The 21,796-nt window shown below is 69.9% G+C and overlaps 3 protein-coding genes across 9 annotated transcripts; 1 reads left to right on the top strand and 2 right to left on the bottom strand.

The window, feature by feature from the left end:
- Nucleotides 1-3,032: 3,032 nt before the first annotated feature.
- Nucleotides 3,033-9,071, bottom strand: RFNG (RFNG O-fucosylpeptide 3-beta-N-acetylglucosaminyltransferase). Of its 2 annotated transcripts, none has more exons than XM_071210854.1 (8): nucleotides 8,742-9,071; nucleotides 8,173-8,221; nucleotides 7,664-7,766; nucleotides 5,323-5,476; nucleotides 4,977-5,065; nucleotides 4,360-4,525; nucleotides 3,502-3,587; nucleotides 3,033-3,381 (listed from the first exon to the last, which is right to left on the bottom strand). In XM_071210854.1, the coding sequence occupies exons 1-8, from the start codon at nucleotides 9,006-9,008 to the stop codon at nucleotides 3,336-3,338; spliced, it is 960 nt and encodes a 319-aa protein (XP_071066955.1). In that variant the 5' UTR covers nucleotides 9,009-9,071; the 3' UTR covers nucleotides 3,033-3,335. The 2 variants fall into 2 exon arrangements, with proteins under 2 accessions (XP_071066955.1, XP_058140923.1); XM_058284940.2 differs by having other exon boundaries at nucleotides 3,033-3,413; nucleotides 8,742-9,066.
- A 68-nt stretch (nucleotides 9,072-9,139) lies between these two features.
- On the top strand, nucleotides 9,140-13,519 carry GPS1 (G protein pathway suppressor 1). Of its 5 annotated transcripts, none has more exons than XM_058284933.2 (14): nucleotides 9,145-9,220; nucleotides 9,507-9,710; nucleotides 10,225-10,317; nucleotides 10,579-10,760; nucleotides 11,022-11,322; nucleotides 11,404-11,481; nucleotides 11,682-11,742; nucleotides 11,981-12,066; nucleotides 12,177-12,271; nucleotides 12,361-12,466; nucleotides 12,534-12,614; nucleotides 12,736-12,873; nucleotides 12,960-13,094; nucleotides 13,171-13,519. In XM_058284933.2, the coding sequence occupies exons 1-14, from the start codon at nucleotides 9,188-9,190 to the stop codon at nucleotides 13,243-13,245; spliced, it is 1,668 nt and encodes a 555-aa protein (XP_058140916.1). In that variant the 5' UTR covers nucleotides 9,145-9,187; the 3' UTR covers nucleotides 13,246-13,519. The 5 variants fall into 5 exon arrangements, with proteins under 5 accessions (XP_058140921.1, XP_058140919.1, XP_058140916.1 ...); XM_058284935.2 differs by having other exon boundaries at nucleotides 11,685-11,742; XM_058284934.2 differs by having other exon boundaries at nucleotides 9,147-9,220; nucleotides 9,510-9,710.
- A 405-nt stretch (nucleotides 13,520-13,924) lies between these two features.
- Nucleotides 13,925-20,596, bottom strand: DUS1L (dihydrouridine synthase 1 like). Of its 2 annotated transcripts, none has more exons than XM_071210852.1 (13): nucleotides 19,594-20,596; nucleotides 18,959-19,067; nucleotides 18,327-18,377; nucleotides 17,810-17,922; nucleotides 17,109-17,191; nucleotides 16,873-16,976; nucleotides 16,205-16,349; nucleotides 15,959-16,055; nucleotides 15,791-15,879; nucleotides 15,455-15,591; nucleotides 14,689-14,726; nucleotides 14,329-14,404; nucleotides 13,925-14,243 (listed from the first exon to the last, which is right to left on the bottom strand). In XM_071210852.1, the coding sequence occupies exons 1-13, from the start codon at nucleotides 19,828-19,830 to the stop codon at nucleotides 14,104-14,106; spliced, it is 1,419 nt and encodes a 472-aa protein (XP_071066953.1). In that variant the 5' UTR covers nucleotides 19,831-20,596; the 3' UTR covers nucleotides 13,925-14,103. The 2 variants fall into 2 exon arrangements, with proteins under 2 accessions (XP_071066953.1, XP_071066954.1); XM_071210853.1 differs by having other exon boundaries at nucleotides 18,327-18,467; nucleotides 18,959-19,119; nucleotides 19,594-19,731.
- Between the last annotated feature and the right edge of the window lie 1,200 nt (nucleotides 20,597-21,796).

Raw genomic sequence — 21,796 nt, forward strand, 5'->3', positions numbered from 1 at the left:
CAATGTTGTCTTAGACTTGTTTGTGACCTAGCAGTCTAACCTGGACAATGGCCCATGTGCCCTTGAGGAGAACGTGGCCTGCTGCTGTTGGGCCAAGTGCTCTGGACCTGTTAGTTGGTTTAGAGTATCGTTCACCTTCTATTTACTTGTTGATCTCCTGTCTAGATGGTCTCTGCATTATTCAAAGTGATATGCTGAAGCCTTCCACTGCTCATGTTGAACCGTCCGTTTCTCCTTACCAATCTGTCAATATCTGCTTTATAAATTTTGGGGCTCTAGGAAGCGGACGTGGCTCAACTGACAGAGCGTCCACCTACCGTATGGAGGGTCAGAGTTTGATCCCCAGGGCCTCCTGATCCGTGTGGTGAGCTGGCTCAGGCAGTGCTGCGCGCCCAAGGAGTGCCGCGCCGTGCTACACAGGGACACCCCTGCATAGGTGTACCCCACATACAAGCAGTGAGCCCCACGAGGAGAGCCACCCCATGTGAAAAAAGCGCAGCCTGCCCAGGAGTGGCGCCACACACACGGAGAGCTGGCGCAGCAAGATGATGCAACAAAACCCAGTGCCGCCGGATAATGCAAGCGGACGCAGAAGAGCACGCAGCGAATGGACACAGAGAACAGACAATGGAGGGGGAAGGGGAGAGAAAATAAACCTTAAAAAAAAAAATAGGGGGGCTCTGCTGTTCGGTACATATGAATCTATAACTGGTGTATCTTCTTGCTGAATTGACCCTTTTTTAATACGTAGTGTCCTTCTTTGTCCCTCATAAGCTTTTGACTTAAAATCTGCTTTATCTGATTAATGTTAGCTCTCTTTCGGTTACTATTTGCACGGAATATTTTCGTCATCCTTTCACTCTCTACCTACGTGTGTCTTTGAATTCAAGGTGAGCCTCTTGTAAACGGTGCTGTATTGGGTTGTGCTTTTTTATCGATGCTGCCAGTCTCTGCTTTTTGACTGGGCAGTTTAAACCAGACACATTTAAAGTAATTACCGTTGACGCAGGATTTTTTCTGCTACTTCCCTATTAGGCTTTTGTCTCACATCTTTTGCTCAAGTCTTCCATCGCTGCCTACTTTTACATTTACTTCATCCTTTCTAGTTAACTGATGGTGTGTTTTGTTTTCTCCCCTCCTTCTGCTAGCGTGGTGCGTTGCACTGCCTGCTCTTACGTTACACCCGCTGGCGGGGGCAGCCCCTGCAGGCCGGCGTACCCTCCCTCCGACGCGCTGGGCGCTGCGCACTGGTCTGCTGCTGGCTCTGCACCTGCGCTCAAGGGAGCTCTGGTCTCTAGTTTCCTTTCCTTGTGCGTCCCTACCTGGGCTGCAGGTGGCAGTGCTGGCCTCCTGGAGAGGGTTACCTGGACCCCTTCTGAGCCGCGAAGGGGCCACAGGGTTTCTGTGCCTCTGGCTTTGGGGAATGGGACACCCCCACCCCCTGGGCCCGTCGCGCCCACAGGGACACTGCGCCAGCCAGAAGCTTCCGCTCCCCGTGTCTCGGGGCGGAGGACTGTGCGAGTTTCTTATGGCCGCTCTAAGAAATTACTGCCAACTGGCCTGGATGGACATGGACACTCAGGGCTGGCCCCGGGGCCCTGCCTCTTCCAGCTCGGCTCCGGCGCCACACCCCTTCCTGTCCCCGACGCCTTGCCCCCCGTGCGCACTGGGCCCACGTAGTCCTGGGTGTTCGTGGGTGCTCCCCGCCGTGGGGTCCTCATCTGCAGTCCCTGTGGCCCCGTGAGGCTGCACTCACAGGTCCGCGGGCGCCTGTGGGTGCCTTGTTCCGGCCCCCCAGGGACTTGCCCCTGAGCCCCGCATGCTGGCCTCTGCCCTGTGGGACGCGGAGTGGGGTGCGCTGCTTGGGCCAGGGGGGTTGCTGGCGGTCCTGCACCCCTGGGCTGGGGCTGTGAGGCTGTCCCCAGCAGGCCAGGGATTTCACGGAGACACGAGGACCCCTTCCGGCGGCCTTGCGAGCTAGGCAGCGGGCAGCCTCGCCCACCTTTGGAACAGGGGCCCCCCGGGGACCAGCCCTGCAGATGCTGCGCCAGCTCGCCCGGCCCCAGGGGCCCCGCAGCCGTCACGTAGCTCGGCGAGGGCTGGCGGGAGCCGCAGTCCCAGCCCCTTTCGCAGGCTCGAGGTCCCCGGGCTTGGCCCTGCACGGCCCCTGCTCAGCGCAGCAGGCCGCCCTGGCACTGCCCAGCCTGGGTCAGGTGGGCTTGGCTGCTGGTGCCAGGATACCCTTGGCTACCCAGGCCAGGCTCAGCAGCAGCTCACAGCTCCGCCACCACGCTGTCCCCAGGACGTTCTCGTCATCAGAGGGCACTGCTGCACCTTTTAATTCTCACTTGAGAGCACCTGCCCGGTGGGGGCCCTGCCTGCCCTGTTCTTCCAGAAGGTTCCACAGGCGCACCCTGCCCTGCTGGCCTGCACGGCCACGGCAGGCGTCAGCTGCGGGACGGCGCTCGGGGCACCGCGGGGTCCTTCCTCCTTGGCCTTCAGCGCCCAGCCCCCTCCCTCCTCCTGCTCCAGCCACTGTGTGGCCTGGCTGAGCGGGGAGCTGGGTGCTGGCCACGGGGCGGCAGTGAGAGCCCATGGCCCCCACCGGCTGTGGGTGCAGGGAGGCTCTGCAGAGATGGGTGCTGGGAGCCGGGCACTGAGCTGCGGGGACAGAACACGACACAGAAACACCGCGCGCGCCGCTGTCACGCCGGAGGAGTGCAGGCTGTAGGCCCCGCCCACACCTTCCCACGGACCCTGCCGGGCACCATTTCTCATCGGTGGCCTCCCTGACCCGGGGCACGGGAGCTGAACCTCTGGGGGGCCGCCGCCAGCCCCAGCCAGACCCCCGGCCTCCAGGGAGCGCCGCCCGTGGAGCCCCGTGCCCAGTAGCCCCCGCCCGGAGGGGCGGCAGCGCTGCGGGGCCGCTGGGCACACACCGCTCTGGATCCACAAAGCGAACGGGGCCGAGGGCTGCGCTGTCCTGGGTGGGCGTGCCGGCTCGACCCCCACCTGCCGGCACCAGTCAGGGATGGATAAAGCAAGTTTATTTGGCAGGGGTCCGGGTAGCGCGCAGCCTCCCCAGGGAAGCGGGAAGATGGGGGCAGGGTGGGCAGACCCCTGCCCACCAGGGCCCGCCGGGGGCAGCACCAGAGCTGGCCGGCCCACCAAGCACGGGGTGCCAGCACCCTGCAGGGCCCGAGGACGCTCCTCGACGGCACCCAGGCGGCACTGCCCCAGCCCCCCGCTCTCCTGCTGCCGTGGCCGTGGCTTTGGCTGTGGTGGGAGGGGCCTGGCTCCTCTCCTCGGGCTGGGGTGGGGCCGAGGCCCCCGGGTCAGGCCGCGGTCAGCCCTGCTGCCGCGTGGGACACCAGTCCGTGTCTGGGTAGAGAAGGCAGTGGACGGACTTGAACCTGGGGGGCGAGGGAAGGAGGGGGCTCAGGGCTGAGGGGGCAGTTGGCACGGGGCTCCTGGGGGCCTGGCCGCCCCCCGCCCGCTCACCGCGTAGGGTCCTGCTGCAGGCTGAAGCCTCCGGCCACAGTCACCACGTTGTGTGGGTTCTCAGGGCCCCCGTAGCTCAGGGTGACCTGGGTGGGGTGGGCAGGGGTGAGGGCCACTCTGCCCCCAGGGCCAGGGGGCCCGGGGCTCCACCTGCCTGGACGAGCACCCCAAGCCATAGGCAGACGCTCCCGCTCCCGGAAGCTCCCGGGGACGCAGCGTGTGTGCTGGCCATGAGGGCGCTCGCCGTGGGGACGCGCTGGCCGTGGGAGGCACGCTGTGGTGAGGGCGCTGGCCACGGGGACGTGTTGGCTGTGGGGGGCACGCTGGCCGTGGGGACGCGCTGGCCATGAGGACGCTGGCCGTGGGGACGCGCTGGCCATGAAGGCGCTGGCCATGGAGACGCTGGCCGTGGGGGACACGCTGGCCATGGGGACGCGCTGGTCATGAGGACGCTGGCCAGGGGGACGTGCTGGCTGTGGGGGCGCTGGCCGTGAGGGATGGCCCTGCCCTGATTCTGGCCATGTCAGGGCCATCCTGAAGCACAGGCCATGTCCTCTCCAGCACCCCTGTCCGCCCCCACCCTGGCGGCACCCCTCCTGCCGCCCACCCTGTGGACCCTCAGGCCCTTGGGCCGACGCCCCCCTCACCTGCTGCCCTCACGGGGACGACTCTGACCCTTGTGGAAGCAGCCGGTGGGTGAGGCCTCACCTCCGACCCCCGACCTATGCCCCCAGCTTGCAGGTGGGGGGACCCCCAGATAGCCCTGCACGGCCTTCCCGACTGCCCCCTACCCAGGGGCATGGGGTCCGAGGCCACCCTGCTCCACCCTCACCCGCAGGGGGCCGCGGGGGACCCCACCTGCTGGAGCAGGGTGTCAGCCGGCAGCTTCCGCAGGTCCTCCAGGTGCGAGTGGAAGAGCGGGCTGCGCCGCAGGTGCGCGCCCAGCAGCCCCTCCACGATGTAGCCTACCGTGCAGTCGTCGGGCAGCCGCACCCTCTCGGCCGTGCTCATAAAGCCGCCCAGGCTGGGGGCAGGGCCGGTCAGCGCCCCACGGCCGCACCGCCCCCCCCCCGCTGCCCCCGCCGCCCCCCACCCCCCTGCTGCCCCCACGGCCGCGCCGCCCCCCCCCCGCTGCCCCCGCGGCCCCGCCGCCCCCCCCCCCGCTGCCCCCCCCCGCCGCCCCGCCTCCCCCCCCGCCGCCCCCACGGCCGCGCCGCCCCCCCCCCACTGCCCCCGTGGCCCCGCCGCCCCCCACCCCCGCTGCCCCCGCGGCCCAGCCCACCCCCCCCCCCCGTGGCCCCGCCGCCCCCGCAGCCCCGCCTCCCCCCACCCCCCCGCCGCCCCCACGGCCGCGCCGCCCCCCCCCGCTGCCCCCCCCGCTGCCCCCGTTGCCCCCACGGCCGCGCCGCCCCCACCCCCGCCGCCCCCCCACCCCCGCCGCCCCGCCGCCCCCACGGCCGCGCCGCCCCACTCACCCGGCCCATGGGCTCATCTTGAGGCCCAGGCCCCTGCTGAGGCAGAACCCGGCCCCCCCGGTGGCAAACCAGAACTTGACGGTGGCCGCCTGGGGACGGGGCCGCGGTCAGCGCTGCCCGCCTCGCCGCACCGGCTGCGTGTCGGCCTTGGCCGCCCCTGGCTGCTTCCCGGGGCGTCTCCCTCGGGGGCGTGGGGGCTCCTGCCCTGCCGCCTGCTGGCCCCGCCCCAGCCCCTCCCTGCCGGCTGAGCCCCCCCCCCCCCCCCCCCCCCCGGGAGCGCCTTGCCCACCCCCGCGGTGGCCCCCAGCCCTCCCGCCCCTGCCCGGCCTGGGGTGGGCCCACTCACGGTGCCGCCGCCCGGGACCCTCTCAGTGGCCTCGATGGGGTGGTCCAGGCTGGGCCGGCCCAGGTAGATGTCCTGGCTGGGTGAGAAGGCGGACAGCAGGCGCAGCAGGCGCCGCGGGTTCACGTAGTTGTCATCGTCCACGTGGCAGAACCACCTGGGGGCCGGGTGGTGAGTGAGGCCCTGCCAGGCCGGCCCGGGCAGTGGGCGTCCCGCATGGGTGGACACGTGTTCCTTGCTGCCAAAATGGAGCCGCGCAGCAGGGGGCTCAGCCACGGAACCGTCAGGCGCCGGACCCAGGCTCAAGGCCGGCTCCTGCCCGCGGCGCCTTCTGGTCCGGCCCTGTGGCTTCCTCGGCGTCTCCGTCACCTGACTGTGCGCACGGCAGCGCCGCCTCCTCTCCCTGCGTTTCCGCGGACTCCCTGCTCCTGGCTGCTCCCAGCGGCCCCCCCACAAAGGACCCCTGCTGCGTGGGGCTGCGCACCCCGCGAGGGCCGTTCTCAGCACCACCTCCAAGGGCGTCCACGGCAGTCACAGCCTCAGCAGGGTTGGGCCCCGACGATCCACAAGTTCATGCCCCTACGACACCCCCAAAGCTTAGAGCTCTTTTAGAGCAGCGCTAAGGACAAAGGCCAAATACCAGCTAGGTGGGAAGTGAACTGGCCCAGCGGACAAGGCGTCCACCTACCACACGGGAGGTCCACGGTTCAAACCCCGGGCCTCCTTGACCCACGTGGAGCTGGGCCATGCTCAGTGCTGATGCGCGCAAGGAGTGCCGTGCCACGCAGGGGTGTCCCACGCGCAAGGAGTGTACCCTGTAAGGAGAGCCACCCAGCACCAAAGAAAGTGCAACCGGCCCAGGAATGGTGCCGCACACACGGAGAGCTGATACAAGAAGATGATGCAACAAAAAGAAACACAGATTTCCGTGCTGCTGATACGGACAGAAGCAGTCACATAAGAGCACACAGCAAATGGACACAGAGAGCAGATGAGGGGGGGGGTGAAGGGGCCGCTCTCGACCAGGAGAGCTTTGGGCCCGGCCGCCGCTTGCCAGGCCTGCCCTCGAGGCCGTTCTCCCTCCACGTGGCCTCCTCCATCCCTTCCGGGCCAGGCCGGCGGCCGCCCTGCTCATGTGAGTTTTGTGGAGACCCCTTCTGCTGTGTGTGCAGAGAAAGAGGGTCCGAGCCACCAAAGCCCTTTCCGCAGGCCCTCCTGGGAGCCCGCACCCCAGACCCGACGCCTGCGCCAGCCGAGGGCGGTCCTGCTGAGCCTCCCGCAGAGCCCCGTTCTCTGGACACTCGCTCCCCAGGAGCTCAGGGGGTCCCCGACTGAGCTGCTCCGGCCCAGCTCAGCGCACCGTCTGCCTAGCGCGGGGTTCTCCAGCGCGCGACCTGCCGGCCCCTCTGGGCTTGGGGGCTCAGTTCTCAGCTCCAACCTCCCCTCGTGTGTTCTCTGCGCGCCCCAGGCCGCGCCTTCCGCTCTGGGGGGAAACCTCAGCTGCCACCTGAGCTCATCACTTTCAGGCACTGCTTTCAAAGGGACTTCAGAGTACAATTTTGCCAACTTCCCGGCCGTGTTGTAACAAGAACCACTTTTCCTTCAACTTCCAGTGGCACATTCATCATTTCTCTCTACAGCCTCACCAAACACTTTCGGCGCCCACGTTTCTACCAACCGTCTGTTCAAGAAAAAATACGTATCCTCTAAGACACTGTAAACTTGCTCTCCAACTGCCGTTCCTCTCTAATCTCCACAACTTTTCCAATCCCTATCCATTACCAAACTTCAGAGCTGTTCCCACGTTTTACGTGTTCATAACAGCAACACCCTGCCTTTTAGTACCAGAAACTATCTTTGTTTCTCAGCTGCTAAAACAAATACCACACGCGGCTCAGCGCGGCAGCGGGCGCCTCGGGCCGGCGGCCCAGGCTGCAGGGCAGGCTTCCGCGCAGGCCGGGGCCCTCTGGCCGGCCACCTCGGGGTTCCCTGGCACTTCTGTCCCTTGGAGATGCGATGGCGGCGTCTCCTCCTCTCCCTCTGGGCTCCGCTGACGTCCAGCGCCTGCCGCTCCCCGCGGCTTCCTCTTTCCGCCTCCGGCTTCCTCGGCATCCAAGGACCCCCGCCGCCTCGACGAGAGCCCCTGGGGTGGTCGGGCACCTTGGCTCCCGGCGTCTCCCAGGCCCCGTCCAAGTGTCGTCTCATCCCAGGGGCGGTGGGTCCTGCGCACCCTGGCGAGGCGGGACCAGTCCCTAACAGGGTGTGTGAGCGTTGCACACCGGCACACGGGGGTAGGGGGATATGCACCTGGCGCGTGCGCGTCAGGGCTACGGGGGTCACGTACTTGCGCCCCGACTCGATGAACTTGTCGTACTCCACCGACATCTTGCAGCAGAGGGCCTGGCGCGTGTGCACCGCCGAGCAGTTGGTGTTGATGACGTGGCTGCCTGTGGGGAGGAGGCGGGGGGGGGGGGGGGGGGGGGGGGCTTCGTGAGGGTCAGCGCCATGGGGGAGGGGTCCCTGCCCGGCGGACCCCGGGGTCCATGGCAGAATGTGGTTGTCCAGTGGCTGTGAGCCCCAGGCTGGCCCTCGCCCGACTGACCCCGCTGGTGACCCCTCGCGAGGGCAGAGCTGGCGTCACGTGGGCGAGGTGGGACCCCCACCCGCGTTCCACACTGGGCTTCCTTGGGGGAGGGGCTGGGCGCTGGACCCGCCCCTGGCGCCACCAGGTCCCTCGACCTCCCAGTGCTGCTGTGTCTACCCCTGGGGGCGGCTGAGGCTGCTGCGCTGGGGACAAGGGGCTGGGGTGCACGCCAAGGTGGGGACGGGGTTTGGCTGGCAGGAGACACTCACCTCCGTAGAGCTGGAGCGCGGGGTCTTCCCCGTCCGTGAAGATGAAAGTCTGGGGGGGGGAGTGACTCAGTGAGGCACAGGGGCTTCCCGGGCAGCCCGGGGCGGCACCCAGCTTCTGAGGGGGGGCCTCGGGAGGAAGGGGGCCCCGCGCCCCTACTGTGCCCGAGCCAGTCAGGTGCAGGAGGTGAGGAAGGGGTCCCCGGGAGGTGTGGGGAGGGGAAAGGGGGAAGGGAGAGAGGGAGGGAGGGGTCCCCGTCAGGTGCGGAGGCAGGGGAGGGGTCCTGGTTGTTCTGGCCTAGCCCGGCTAGACGAGTTTCTGCGGTTTCCGCCCTGGATCAGCAGGGAGAACCTGGTGGGGTCTTGCCCCCAACCCGGGGCTCAGGGGGTGGGCTGGGAGCCTGGTCCCAGGGCTCAGAGGAGGGGCCCACGCTCCGACATGGGCCTAGTGGCTCGGGCCCCAGGGCGGGCGCCACGCTGGCGGGCACCCCTGAGCCGGCGCGGGGCCCCAGGCGGGAGGGTGGCGTGGCCGGGCTCCAGGGGTCCCGGGGGTCCGGGTCAGCGAGCCCCACCTGCCGTCGGGCCCGGGAGACCCAGGTGCGCAGCAGCAGCGCCAGGCGCGGCCCGTGGTTCTTGCGGGTGGTCTTGACGGCGATGAAGACGTCGTCGGGCCGCAGACGCGGGTGGGCGGCGGGCGGGGCGGGGGTCGCGGGGGTCGCGGGGGCCGGCTGGGCCGGGGCGGGCGCGCGGGGCAGGGGCAGTGGCAGCAGCAGCAGCGCGGCCAGGGCCGCCGACAGCACCAGGCAGGCCCTGCACAGCGCGCCCCGCGCCCGGCTCATGCGGCGACCCCCGGCGGCGGCCGCGACCCCCGGCGCCGAGCGCGGCGGGCTCGGCCGGAGCCGCAGGCGGGCGCGCGGCGGCCCCTTTAAGAGCCGCTCCCGCCCCGACGCCGCGCCCCGGAAGCGGCGGCCGCGCTGACCCGGAAGCGGACGGCGGCGCGGCGGCGGCGGGGTGGAAGATGCCGCTGCCGGTCCAGGTGTTCAACCTGCAGGTAACGCGCCGCGGGCCGGGCCGCCGGCCGCCCCTCCGCGTCCCCGCCGCCCGCCGGGGCCGGGGCCGGGGCCGGGCCGGGCCGGGGGCGCGGAGCGGCGGCCGGGCTCGCCGGGCCCGGCGCCCGGGCGGCGCTGCCCCGCGGGCCGGGCCAGGGGCCGGGGCGCGCCCCCTGCCCCGCGCCACTGGCGGCTGCCGGGGCCGTTGCGGGCGCGCGGCCCGGGCCTGGTCCCCGCGTCGGCGCGCGGGGCGCGCTCCCGCCGCCGCTAACGCTCTTTCTCCCCCAGCAGCCAGCCAGCTCTGTGTCAGGGTCGGGGGGTGCAGACAGGCAGGCCAGGATGAGGGATAGCTCGGCCCCCAGCTCGGCCTCCTCGTCAGTGACTGATCTGGGCCGCGGCCCGCACAGCAGCAGGTCAGACCTGCTCCTGCCCGGCACGGCCGGCGACTTCAGCCTGAGCGCCAGCCTCTCGGCCTGTACGCTGCTCTACGAGGTACCTCCCGGCGGCGCCCGCCGCCCTGCCCAGGCCCCGCAGAGCCAGGAGCAGGGGGAGGAGGCCGGGCCTCGCGGGGCGGCCGACCCAGCCCCCGGCCCCCCGCGCCTGCCCCGGGGCCGCCCCCTGCCCCTCTCCCGCCCCGGCACCGCCGGGACAGGTTCCGAGGCGAGGCGGCGGCCAGGCCCTCCTGCCTCGGGGGCCACGGTGGCGCTGCGTCTCCTCTGTGGTGTGGAGGAGGCCGCCTCAGGATGCGTAGGGGACCCTCGGGGTCGCCGTGGAACTGGGCCTCCGACGTCCGCCTTCCCCCTCCAGAGATGGGCGATTAGGGACACGGGCACCAGGTTTCCGTGTGCCTGAGTCTCGTGAGGAGCCCCCTCCCCGACCTGCTGGCGCTGGCGACACGAGCGGGGGGTTGCTCCGAGAGGCACGCTCGAGGACCGCGCCGGTGAGGGGCTCTGCGGCCCTCCCCGAGCAGCCCCCAGCCAAGGTGCCAAGGTGCCCCTCGTTGCAGGGGGCGGTGGAGCCCATGCAGATCGACGTGGACCCCCAGGAGGACCCGCAGAACGCGCCCGACGTCAACTATGTGGTGGAGAACCCCACCCTGGTATGGATTGCGTCGGGCCGGACCCCGCTCTGCGCCCAGCCGCTGGGCCCGTCTTCCCCAGGGACCCTCCTGACCTCGAAGCTGTCACGGTTTCTAGTGGCCGGTTTGTTGGCGTACGGGCAGGCGGCAGTGAGGGCCGCCCCTGTGTGCAGGGCTCCCTTCAGAGGCCCCAGCTGCCCCACCATCCCTGGGTCCTGGGCCTACCTGGGCATGGGGTCCCGGGTGCCTGAGCTCTGCCCGTCTCCCTCCTCATCGCCCCAGGACTTGGAGCAGTACGCGGCCAGCTACAGCGGCCTGATGCGCATCGAGCGGCTGCAGTTCATCGCCGACCACTGCCCCCCGCTGCGGGTGGAGGCCCTGAAGATGGCCCTGTCCTTCGTGCAGAGGACCTTCAACGTGGACATGTACGAGGACGTCCACCGGAAGCTCTCGGAGGCCACCAGGTGGGGCTGGGGCTGCGGCGGGGCGGGGCGCTCCTCGCTGGGAGAGAATGACAGAGGCCAGGCCTTCCTCCCCCGGCACCGGGCGCGCAGGCCTCCGTGCCCCCTCCCGGCTTCTCCGTGGGGGTCTTCCCTGACCCTGGGAGAGCGCCCGTGCAGTTGCAGCCTCCTCTGGGCTTCCCTGCCGGCCCGGGGCCTCCGGGTGGGGGGCGAGGACAGGCCACAGCCGGGCGGGGAAGGCCTGACAGCCAGGCCCTCCCCCAGAGAGCTGCAGAGCGGCCCCGACGGCGTCCCCGAGAGCGGCGTGGAGCCCCCGCCTCTGGACGCGGCCTGGGTGGAGGCCACGCGCAAGAAGGCACTGCTGAAGCTGGAGAAGCTGGACACGGACCTGAAGAACTACAAGGGCAACTCCATCAAGGAGAGCATCCGGCGCGGGCACGACGACCTGGGCGACCACTACCTCGACTGCGGGGACCTCAGCAACGCCCTCAAGTGCTACTCCCGGGCCCGCGACTACTGCACCAGCGCCAAGCACGTCATCAACATGTGCCTCAACGTCATCAAGGTGGGCGGCGGGCCAGCGGGGGCCGGCGGGCGGGCGGGGCGGGGCGGGCCTGGCCTGGCTCAGGCGCCTGCTGTCCACCAGGTTAGCGTCTACTTGCAGAACTGGTCCCACGTGTTGAGCTACGTCAGCAAGGCCGAGTCCACCCCGGAGATCGCCGAGGTAACGGGCGCCAGCTGCCCGCCCACCTCCTCTGGGGCAGCTCCCAGGACCCCGTCCCCGGGACTCCCCTCCCCGGCGCTGTCCAACCCCTGCTGCCCCTCACGCCCGGGGTGGGTTTCGCCTCCTGCCCCCCCGAGGCTGCCTGGACCCACAGCAGCAGGGGCGACAGAGGTGCCTCACGCGTGCCCTTCCCCCTGCAGCAGCGCGGGGAGCGCGACGGCCAGACTCAGGCCATCCTCACCAAGCTCAAGTGCGCTGCAGGTGAGCACGGGGCAGGGGTGGCCCTGTGCGGCGCTGCTCTGCACGGAGGGTGGCTGCCCTGGCCACGGGCGACGCCTGCCCAGCTCTAGGTCCAGGCGCGACGGCCCCGCACGGTGCTGGCCCGAAGCTCCCCGGGGCCTCCCGGCTGCTGGAGTGGGTGGGCCCCCTGTGGCGCCAGGTTCCCGGGGCCCGTGGTCTTGACCCCCGTGGGTTCCCCCTCCGCCTGCCTGTTCTCCAGGCCTAGCGGAGCTGGCTGCGCGCAAGTACAAGCAGGCCGCCAAGTGCTTCCTGCTGGCTTCCTTCGACCACTGCGACTTCCCTGAGGTGAGGCGTCCTGGGGGGCCCCAGCGCCTTCTGAGTGGGCCGCGGGCCGGCTGGCGGCTCCCCCCCCTCCCCCGTCTCTGCTCTCCACGCGCTCCTCCGCTCGCCCTCAGCTCCTGTCTCCCAGCAACGTGGCCGTCTACGGGGGCCTGTGCGCCTTGGCCACCTTTGACCGGCAGGAGCTGCAGCGCAACGTCATCTCCAGCAGGTGGGTGGGGGGCGGCCAGGGGCCCCGTGTCCCTTGGCGGTGCGGGGTAGGGAGGGCAAGGTGGGCTGCATCTGAGACCCGCCCTGCAGCTCCTTCAAGCTGTTCCTGGAGCTGGAGCCCCAGGTGCGTGACGTCATCTTCAAGTTCTACGAGTCCAGGTACGCCTCCTGCCTCAAGATGCTGGACGAGGTGAAGGTGAGCAGCGGCCGGGGGCAGCGGGCAGGGGCACGGGTGGGCGGCCCTGACCCACTCTCCACCCCAGGACAACCTGCTGCTGGACATGTACCTGGCCCCCCACGTCAGGACCCTCTACACCCAGATCCGGAACCGGGCCCTCATCCAGGTAAGCAGCGGGGCATGTGCTGCCCTGCAGCGCCCGAGGCCCTTATCCAGGTAAGCAGCGGGGCGCGCGCTGCCCTGCGGCGCCCGGGGCCCGACATGCTGACCGCCCCCCTGCCCCGCAGTACTTCAGCCCCTACGTGTCCGCCGACATGCGCAAGATGGCCACAGCCTTCAACACCACCGTGGCCGCCCTGGAGGACGAGCTGACACAGCTGATCCTGGAGGGGCTCATCAACGCCCGCATCGACTCCCACAGCAAGGTGGGGGCTGCGGGGGCCGGGGGCTGCTGGGCGGGCCGGGACCTGGGCCCGGGGGGCCTGGCCTGCTGACCCCACGCTGCCCGCAGATCCTGTACGCCCGCGACGTGGACCAGCGCAGCACCACCTTCGAGAAGTCCCTCCTGATGGGCAAGGAGTTCCAGCGCCGCGCCAAGGCCATGATCCTGCGGGCGGCCGTGCTGCGCAACCAGGTCCACGTCAAGGTGAGTGGGCGTGGCCGGGAGGGGCCGGGGCCGCCCCCCTGGCCAGGCCACCCCCCTTAGCCGCGTGTCTGTCCAGTCCCCACCCCGCGAGGGCAGCCAGGGGGAGCTTACGCCCGCCAACAGCCAGTCCCGGATGAGCACCAACATGTGAGCACGCGGCGCCAGGCTCCCGCACGCGCTTGGCTTGTCCCCGCCCCAGCGGAGACCAGGCTCGGCACCAGCCACCCTGCGGCTCCTCGGGGGCCCGGCCGCTGGACCCCGCCTCGCCCATGGCCGCTCTCAGCCCTGGCCAGGTTGGCTCCCACCCCCCAGCCAGAGCACACAGCGCCCCAGGCCCCAACTCCCAGCCGCCACCTTGTTCCCACACTGTTTGGGGTCAAAGATGAGTTGTTGAAATTTTAGTCCATTAAAGAACAGGCTGAAAACTCTGCTGTGCTTTCCTTCAAGGGGCGGTTCGGACAGGCTTTGGGACGTTGCAGCTCTGGTGGGGGTGGGGGAATGGCCCCCTTGGGGCAGGGGGACCGCAGGTGGGCCAACAGCACCCTCCCTGTGCTTCTGAGCAGGCGCAGGCGGCGAGGGCGAGGGGCCTGGAGCATCCCGGAGGTGCTGACCACAGCTCCACTGGGGCTCCCAAACAGGTCTCCCCGCCGAACCCCAGCTCCCGTGCTGCACCCGGCTTTGGACGCCACCTTCCCTCAAGCCTGCCGCCCTGGCGGGTGCAGGTCTCAGCCTTAGCTGAGGGGGCGTGGGCGCCTCGAGGCCTCGAGCAGGGACCTTCTGGGCCCAGCCCCAGGGCAGAGGTCCCACCCCGTCCCAGCCGTGCACGTGCGTCTCTGAGAAGATTTATTGTTCGTTTCTGAAGCAGACACTGTGGCGAGGGCAGGCCCGGCCAGGAGCCGGCAAGCCGAGGCAGTGTCCCTGGCGGGGGTGCCGACCCTTCCTTGTTGAGACACAGGAGGTTCCCTGAGTAAGAGACGTTTCCCCGGCCAAGCCGCGTCCTGGCGGCCCTTCAGGCGCGGGCGCTGCCCACGACCCCCGGGAAGCCCCCCAGGCCCCCCGGCCCGGGCTGCTGGGGCTCCTGCCGCCCAGGCTGCTCCCTCTGCCAGGCCAGAGCCTTCTCCAGTTTGGTTTTGAAGAGCAGTCCGTGACCTGCGGAGCAAGAGGAGACCCGGGGCTCAGGCGGCTGCAGGCCACGGCGCGGGCGGCTGCGCGGCTGGGAGCGCCGTCCCCGCACCTGGGCAGTCCGCAGTCTCCTTGAAGGCTCTCTTCTTGCAGCAGCTCCGGCACAGGTTAAACACGCATCGATTGCCCTGACAAAGGAGAGCCGCGAGCCCGCGCTTACCGCCCCTTCCCAAAGCCGAGAACCGCGTAGCCAGGGCTGGCCAAGGCCGACTGGGAGCCGCTGCAGGGTGGGCCCCGACCCGAGCGTCGCCACCTGCTCCTTCAGACCCGGGCAGAGCCCACCGCCGTCGTCGGGGCTCTGGGCAGCGTTCCCAGGAGGCTGCATGGCTGGGCAGGGCCCGCGGCGCACCCCTCTCTGGGCCCGGGGCCCACTCTGAGCTGCCAGCTGCAAGCAGCCCAGAAGGCCTCTCACCTTTGGGTTTCCACACTGGTCGCACTTGGCATATTTTGCTAGAAGAAAGAGGTGTTTGGTTGAAAGAGGGGAGCCAGGGTGGGCAGGACGCAGCAGGCAGGGGGCAGGATGCAGCGGACAGGGGGCAGGACGCAGCAGGCAGGGGGCAGGATGCAGTGGGCAGGACACGGGGCAGGACGCAGCAGGCAGGGGGCAGGATGCAGTGGGCAGGACACGGGGCAGGACACGGGGCAGGACGCAGCGGGCAGGACGCAGGGGGGCAGGACGCAGTGGGCAAGACACGGGGCAGGATGCAGTGGGCACATTCCTGCTGGGAAGCAACAAGAGTGGACGAGCTGGGGGAGCCCAGTGGGAACGGACCCCGTGGCCGAGGGCAGCAGGGGTCTCATCTGCCCAGAGGGGTCCAGGCGTCCCACAAATGCAACAAGAAGCAAGAAAGCAGCAGAGTTCCAGCCCCCTTCCTGCCTCTCTACAGCTGCCTCAGAGTATCTGGGGTTGGGGGCAAAGGGATGCGTCAGGGCTGCTGGAGGGGCTGGGGGTGAGGACGGGGTGCAGGGCCCCTGCCCAGCGGGCTGTGGGGAGGCTGGGCCATGGCTGCGCCCCTCAGACCACCTGGCGCGCCCTGCAGGGTCTGCGCTGGCCCCGGCCTCCCCCGGCCCGTCGGGGTGGTGGCTGTGGCTTGGGAAGGGGTGTGGCCCGATGAGGACAGGGACCCCGGGGGGGGACGCCCTGCTGGCCTCCCGGGCCCACCTGGCTGGGGGCTTACGCTTCAGCGAGGGGTCGAAGGTCTTGCGGGGGTTCCGCAGCTGCTTCTTCTGCTTGTTCTTGGACAGGACGTCCGGGCGACCGCTCTCCAGGGCCCGCCGGCTGCAGACACCCTTCTCCTTGCTCCCCTCCCCGGGCCTGAGGGGACGGCAGGGCAGGGCAGGGCTGTGGGCGCCGAGCCCACCTGCCTGCCGGTCCAGGTGGCTCAGGCCCAAGGCCGCGGGGGCCGCTGTGCTCTCCCTCCCTGGGCCCCCCACGCCCCTTCTCTTCCCGCTTGCTAAGGAGCAGGAGCCTGGCCTGATGGGGAGGGGACAGCGCAGGCGCGGCCGTGGCTCACCCTGGGCGGACGTAGGGCTGGCAGACCCAGTGGAAGAAGGGCAGGCCGCCTGCCGGCTCCTCGCCCTCCAGCTGCCGGGACGCGTCCTCCTGCAAGGCCCGGGCCCCAGGGTCACAGGCGCGGCCCGCCCCCCTGCGCCAGCCCCGCCTCCCTGAGCCCGTGGCCTGCCTGGCAGCGCAGCTTCAGCTCGCGGCTCACGGCGCTCACACCCTCCAGGGTCTTCGCCTTGGCCAGCTCCTCCCGGAGCTGCTGGTGCACCTGCAGCCTGAGACAGACGCCCGTCACGGCTCCTGGGCCCGGCCCCTGCCCGACTTCCAAAAACCTCCAGGGCGGAAAGAGCCATCCCCGCCTTCCGCGCTGGCCGCCCCAGGTCTGTCGACGAGGCTGCAGCCCCCGCCAGAGGGAGCTACTCACGTGTGGTGCCACAGCTTGAAGAGGTGAGCCCGGACGCAGGAGAGGGGGCAGGGGTGCTGCTGCACGATGGCCAGGTACTCCTCGGCCAGCTCCCACACGGCCGGGCTGCGGCCCTCAAACAGGGCGGGGTTGTGCAGGTTGCCCTCTGCAAGGCGGGGCGTGGGGGTGAGGGGGGTGGCGGTGCCACACCTGGCCCTTCCCACCTGTACTAGGCCCTCACCACCACCCAGCCCCCCCCCCCCGCCCTGCACCCAGCCCCTCCCCATCAGGCTCCTCCCGACCCAGGCCCCCATAGCAGGGCCCCCCTGCACCAGGTCCCTCCCACCACACCGGGCCCCCCACATCAGGCTCCTCCCCCCAGCCCCAGCCCCCCCCCCCCGCAGTAGGCCCCTCCTCCCACCCAGCCCTTCCCCTACCCCAGGCCCCCCAGGCTCCTCCCACCCCAGGCCCCGCTCCCAGGCCCCATAGCAGGCCCCGCCCCTGCACCCGGCCCCTCCTGCCTGCACCAGGCCCCACGCGATTGCCAGCCACCTCCTGCACCAGCCCCACTCACCTGGCCCCTCCCACCTGTACCAGGCTCCTCCCCCAGCCCCCACCCCCGTAGCAGGCCCCACCCCTGCACCTGGCCCCTCCCACAGTCTACCAGGCCCCGCCCCCCCAGGCCCCACCTGCGCTCATGACGCCCTGCGCCCCGGTGCTCTGGATGCATTGCTCCACGTCCCGCAGGCACTGGATGTTCCCGTTGGCAAACACGGGGATGTTGACAGCCTTCCTGTGGGGAGCGGGTGGCGCAGGCTCAGGAGGCACGGGCACTGTCCTCCCTCCGCCATGACCCCCCCCCCGGGGCAGCGCCCCCCCTCCAGGGCAGGGCCTGTTCTTGCGGTCCTGCCCCCCCCACGCTCACCGTACGGCCCTGATGTGCTCCCAGGACGCCGGGCCTGACAGGGCCCCCTTCTGCTCCTTGGTGCGCCCGTGCACGGTCAACAGCTAGGATGTAGCGGATGGCCGTCAGCCAGCCGCCCAGACTCGCGCCCCCCGCGCCTCGGGCCCACAGGCTTCCCACCTAGCAGGCCAGCCCGGTCCAGGGGTCCGCAGGCAGCGCCCAGAGGCAAGGTGCCAAGGGCAGGGCCAGACTGCAGTGTCCCACGGGACGTCCAGGACCCAAGACCCAGGGGGGTGCCGCATGGGCAGGCCTCAGCGTGCTCTGCCCGGCCAGCAGCAGCAGACGCTCCTGCCCCGGCTCTTCAGTGCACACGCCCCTGCCCCTCGCCGCCCCCCCGCCTGCCCTCCACCAGCCTTCCCTCGCAGCCTGCTTGGTGTCCTCCGCCCTGGAGGGCGAGCTCCGGGGGAGCCAGCTCAGGGCTGTCGCCGCCCCTCAGCTTGGGAGAAAGCAGCAGACGCCGCAGAGGCCAGGCGCTGCCGGGCTGGAGGGCTGCTGCGGCCACAGGCTGATTCTGTTCACAGCAGAAACTCCTCGGAAGTGCTGCCTGGTGGGGCCAGGCGGCACGCACCAGCTGGTGAGGGGGGCCTGGGGGCTGAGGGGGGCTCGGGCCTCAGGGCCTCGCTGGGGCAGTGCTGGGGTCTGCGCAGCCCGCGGCCCCTCACCTGGCAGCCGGCTTTCTCCAGCATCTGGGCGTACTGCACTGTCCTGTCAATCTCTGGGAAGACGCGGATTTTGCAGGTGACGGGGACAGAGAGTCTCTCATGGGCCAGCAGGACTGGGGGGGTGGGAGGCTGTTGAGGTCGGGGGGACCCACAGCCAAGCCCCTATGCGGCTGTCACCCCTGGCCTGGTGGCCCGGGCTGCTGGGCAGTGCCGGCCACCTTTCCTGTGTCCTCACGGGTTCGTGAGGCTAGCGCGGGGTCAACATGTGAGTGTCTGGCCCCCCCCAGGGCGGAGTGCAGGGCACCCACTGTCGGGGTCTCTGGCCGGAGGGTCTGGGGCAGGACAGGGACCCCAAGGCTGGTGTACTTCCAGTGGGGAGGGCACACCCCCAGGTCCTCTGCCAGCCCTGCCCCTCTCCTGGGTACCGAGCAGGTGGCTGGGTGCGTGAGCCCCACAGGCTGTCCTGGGGGCCCCCGCTGGCCCCCGCTGCACCCCCAGGGCCAGGTGGCACACTCACTCATCCTCTGGAGCAGATCCCACTCCTCCTGCAGGAAGGCGCCGTAGTGACCTGGAAACGACCCGGCCGGCTGCAGAGGCGCCTCCCCCTCGAGGCCAGGAGCCTCCCGCCCAGGCCGGCCCCCACGGACCCCGACGCCTCCTGCAGTGGGGCCAGCCAGTGGTGGGTGTCACCACCGGGCCAGGGTCTCACCAAGTGCTGGCTACACAGGTCCCCGGAAGCAGCAGGGAGCAAGGGGGTGACACTGGCTACACAGTTGTACCCTGCAGCTGCGCCAGCTCGGGACCCAGGAGGGGAGGTCAATGGAACACCCACGCCCCCCCTCCAGACCAGCCAGCAACGACTTGGGGTCCCAATGAGGAAGGAGGGGCAAGCCCGAGGCGGGGGGCAACTGCTCAGGAAGAGTGTGAGAGGGAAACCGGGGTCTCCTTCCAGCCAATCACGCTTCCAGATGCAGCTTGTGATTTCCCAGAGAAAAGCCAAGTCACTGCCCAGGCCACCCCGAGAGCCAGAGGACGCTGTCCCCAGAAGGGGTGGGAGCTGGGGCTCGGCCGGGTGGGCAGGGGCAGGGCTAGGACCACCCGCACCCAGGGCAGCCTGCCCCTGGCCACAGGTCCCGGACATGCACCCACCTCTCTTGGCTATCATCTGCGGGCAGCCCAGATTCAGGTCGACAGCGTCGCAGTAATCCTGGGCCAGCAGGGCCGCCTGGACGAACACCTCTGGGTCGTTGGCACAGAACTGGGAAAGACGGGAGAGCAGGCCCGGCCCTGAGCCCTGCTCCGCCTCAGCCCTGCAGCCACGAGAGGCTCGGATGTGACCCAAAGGGGCGTGGCCATAGAGCGCGTCCTGTCCTACCCACACTCCAGCAGGACGGCGCTAGCGCAGGGCAGGCCGTGCCCCCAGGAGGGGCCGCGGGGTCGCAGCATTTCTGCTCTAGGCAGCACGGAGCGCCCCCGCTGACGCTTAGCATCAGGTGCCACTCTGATAAAGGGCCGTGGCACGTCTGAGCCAGCACAGGGGAGATGTCAGGGCTGCAAACGGCCACCTCACCAGGCTGCCCACTGGCCGAGAGCCTGAGGTGGCTCCCAGACAAGGGGCTTGTCTTCAGGGTGGCCTGAGGGCCGCTCACGGCCGCAACCCTGACCACTGGGTGTCCCTGCTGGACTGCAGAATTCCACACGCCCCGTACCCTCCCAGCACCCCAACTGGCAAGCGCTGTCCACGCAGGGCCCGTAAGCCTGGCATTCTGGCCAGGGCCGCGCACCTGCACGATGAGGGGCCGGTCCTCTGGGCACGCCTCGCAGTACAGGTTCTCCTTCCGGTAGTTGGCGTCGCGGACGAAGACCTGGGCGTGCAGCATGGGGGTGTAGCAGAGCTGGGCCCCGTGGCGGCGGCTCAGTAGCCTCCAGGCCAGCTCGCTCTGGTCCACCATGGGGGCCACCACGTGCCGGGCCCCTCCCAGGGTGCATCTCCAGAACTCAAAGCCCTGCAGCTTTGGCATCGTCGCCGCGCTGGAGGGGAGAGGGCAGTGAGGCTCGGCCCGGCCGCGGGGGCCTGAGGCACGGGCGCAGACCCAGGTGGGGCCAGCTCTTCTCAGGGCCACTCCGGAGCCCCGCAGGCGGGCGCGAAGGGACTGGAAGCCACAGCACCACGACTGGTACCTGCTGAAGCGGACGCGGGGGACGCTCGACGTCCGTGGGCCTCGGCCCCTCACCTGGGGAGGGGGTCAAAGCATTTGCCTGGAGGACCCATGGGAAGAGTGAATGGAATGGCCTGGCCGGTGCCTGTCCCCGACAGAAGAGCCTTAAATGGAAACCCGAGGCGAGAAAGGCTCCTGGGACCCCCACTGAGGCAGGGCCCCCTGCCCTTCCCCGGGGTCTCAGGAGGCGCTGAAGGGGTTCTCGGCCCAGAGCGAGGGTGAGAAAAAAGCTAGAGACTCTCCTCTGACTTATCTTAAGGTCCGGCCAGTCAACCGCGTTGGGACGATCCTTCCCAAGAAGCCACGTACTAAGTGGTGGCCAAGACACGTTCCGGGGTGGGGTACCCCAGGAACAGGCCCAGAGGAGAGCACGACGGCTCCCCAAGCCCCACGCAGGGGCCGACAGCCCGGGCTCGTCGTTTAAAGGTGACCAAGGGCCCGGCGCTTGGCTGGGCGTTTTGGGAAACTGTCAAGACACACAAGGGTCACCTAAGTCCCCGCCAAAGCGGCACGAAGGCGTCTAGCCGGCCGGGTCTGGGCTCCCGCGCGCCAGGAAGCCTCATCGTCGCAGAGGGGCGCGGGCGGGCGCGGGCCGCGGGCTCCCGGGGGCTCTGCCCGAGGGGCGGGAGCCCCACGGCGGGCGGCCGCGGGCGGCGCGCGCTCCCGCAAGACCCCGCGGGCCACTGACCTGCGGCGGGGGCGGCCCCGCGCTCCGGCTCCGCGCTGCTGCGGCCGGCCCTGCCCGCGCCGGGGGCTGCGACTCGGGGCCGCGCTGCGGGCCCCACGCGCCGCTAACCGCCCGCGCCGCGCCGGGGCCGCCGCGGGGCCCACACCCGGCCCATGGCTCCGCGCCGGGGCCGCCGGAAGTGCCCGCCAGGGCGGTCCGGGCTGCCCGCGGTGCGTCGGCAAACGCGTCCCCCGGAAACCGTGGCCCGCCGCGAAGGGGCCGCGCCCTGCCGGGCTGGGGCGGGGGTCGGGGCCGCCCCCGGGAGGTCTCAACGCGGGGAGCCCGGAGCTGCGCCGCCCGAGCTCGAGGACCCGGGAGCAGGGCGCGGGGCGGGGGGCGACCTCCTGCCGAGTCGCTGCTGCCCGAATGAAAACGCCCGAAGCCCCGGCTCGTGGGCGGAAGCGGCCCCAGCAGGAGCCAGGCCGGGTCGGGGTCGCGGCTGGCGGCGCTGGCTCGGGGGTGACGAGGCAAGAGGCCCCAGGAGAAACCGGGCGGCGGGGCCCGGACTGTCGAACGCGGTGCTTTCTGCATAACTTTTCTGTGAGCTTACTAAGTAATTTTATTTAAAACCATACAGCTGGGAAGCGGACGTGGCTCACCTGACAGCGCCTCCGTCTGCCACATGGGCGGTGCAGGGTTCAAACCCAGGGCCTCCTCCCCTTGCGGTGAGCTGGCCCACACGCAGAGCTGATGCGCCTGGGAAGTGCCTTGCCCTGCAGGGGGTCCCCCGCGTAGGGGACCCCCTGAAGAAGAGCCGTCCCACGTGAAAAAAAGCGCAGCCTGCCCAGGAATGGCGCCGCACACAGGGAGAGCTGATGCAGCAAGATGACGCAACAAAAAGAGACACAGATTCCCCATGCCACTGACAAGACACAAGCAGACTGGGGGCCCCAGGAAGGGGAGAGAAATAAATAAGTCTTTATATATATAAATGCACTTAATTACAGCACCCCAAAATATACAAAGCAGAAACGGACAGAACTGAAGGGAGAAATAGATATTTCTACAATAATAGTTGGAGACTTCAATACACCACTTAAT

Source organism: Dasypus novemcinctus, chromosome 21 (genome assembly GCF_030445035.2).
Source record: "Dasypus novemcinctus isolate mDasNov1 chromosome 21, mDasNov1.1.hap2, whole genome shotgun sequence".
Classification (NCBI taxonomy): domain Eukaryota; kingdom Metazoa; phylum Chordata; class Mammalia; order Cingulata; family Dasypodidae; genus Dasypus; species Dasypus novemcinctus.

Bases quoted from the DNA above. Each gene is read 5' to 3' on its own strand.
- RFNG (XM_058284940.2), bottom strand. From the start codon at position 9,008: ATGAGCCGGGCGCGGGGCGCGCTGTGCAGGGCCTGCCTGGTGCTGTCG. The intron at 7,767-8,172 runs GTGAGTGTCTCC...TCCTCCCCACAG, and splicing joins CGCGCTCCAGCTCTACGGAG to GCAGCCACGTCATCAACACC. The intron at 5,066-5,322 runs GTGAGTGGGCCC...CCCCGTCCCCAG, and splicing joins GGGTCCCGGGCGGCGGCACC to GCGGCCACCGTCAAGTTCTG.
- GPS1 (XM_058284933.2), top strand. From the start codon at position 9,188: ATGCCGCTGCCGGTCCAGGTGTTCAACCTGCAG. The intron at 9,221-9,506 runs GTAACGCGCCGC...TTTCTCCCCCAG, and splicing joins TCCAGGTGTTCAACCTGCAG to CAGCCAGCCAGCTCTGTGTC. The intron at 9,711-10,224 runs GTACCTCCCGGC...CCCTCGTTGCAG, and splicing joins CCTGTACGCTGCTCTACGAG to GGGGCGGTGGAGCCCATGCA.
- DUS1L (XM_071210852.1), bottom strand. From the start codon at position 19,830: ATGCCAAAGCTGCAGGGCTTTGAGTTCTGGAGATGCACCCTGGGAGGG. The intron at 15,592-15,790 runs GTGAGCCACGGC...CCGTCCCCTCAG, and splicing joins CAGCCCTACGTCCGCCCAGG to GCCCGGGGAGGGGAGCAAGG. The intron at 14,405-14,688 runs GTGAGAGGCCTT...CTCCTTTGTCAG, and splicing joins ACCAGTGTGGAAACCCAAAG to GGCAATCGATGCGTGTTTAA.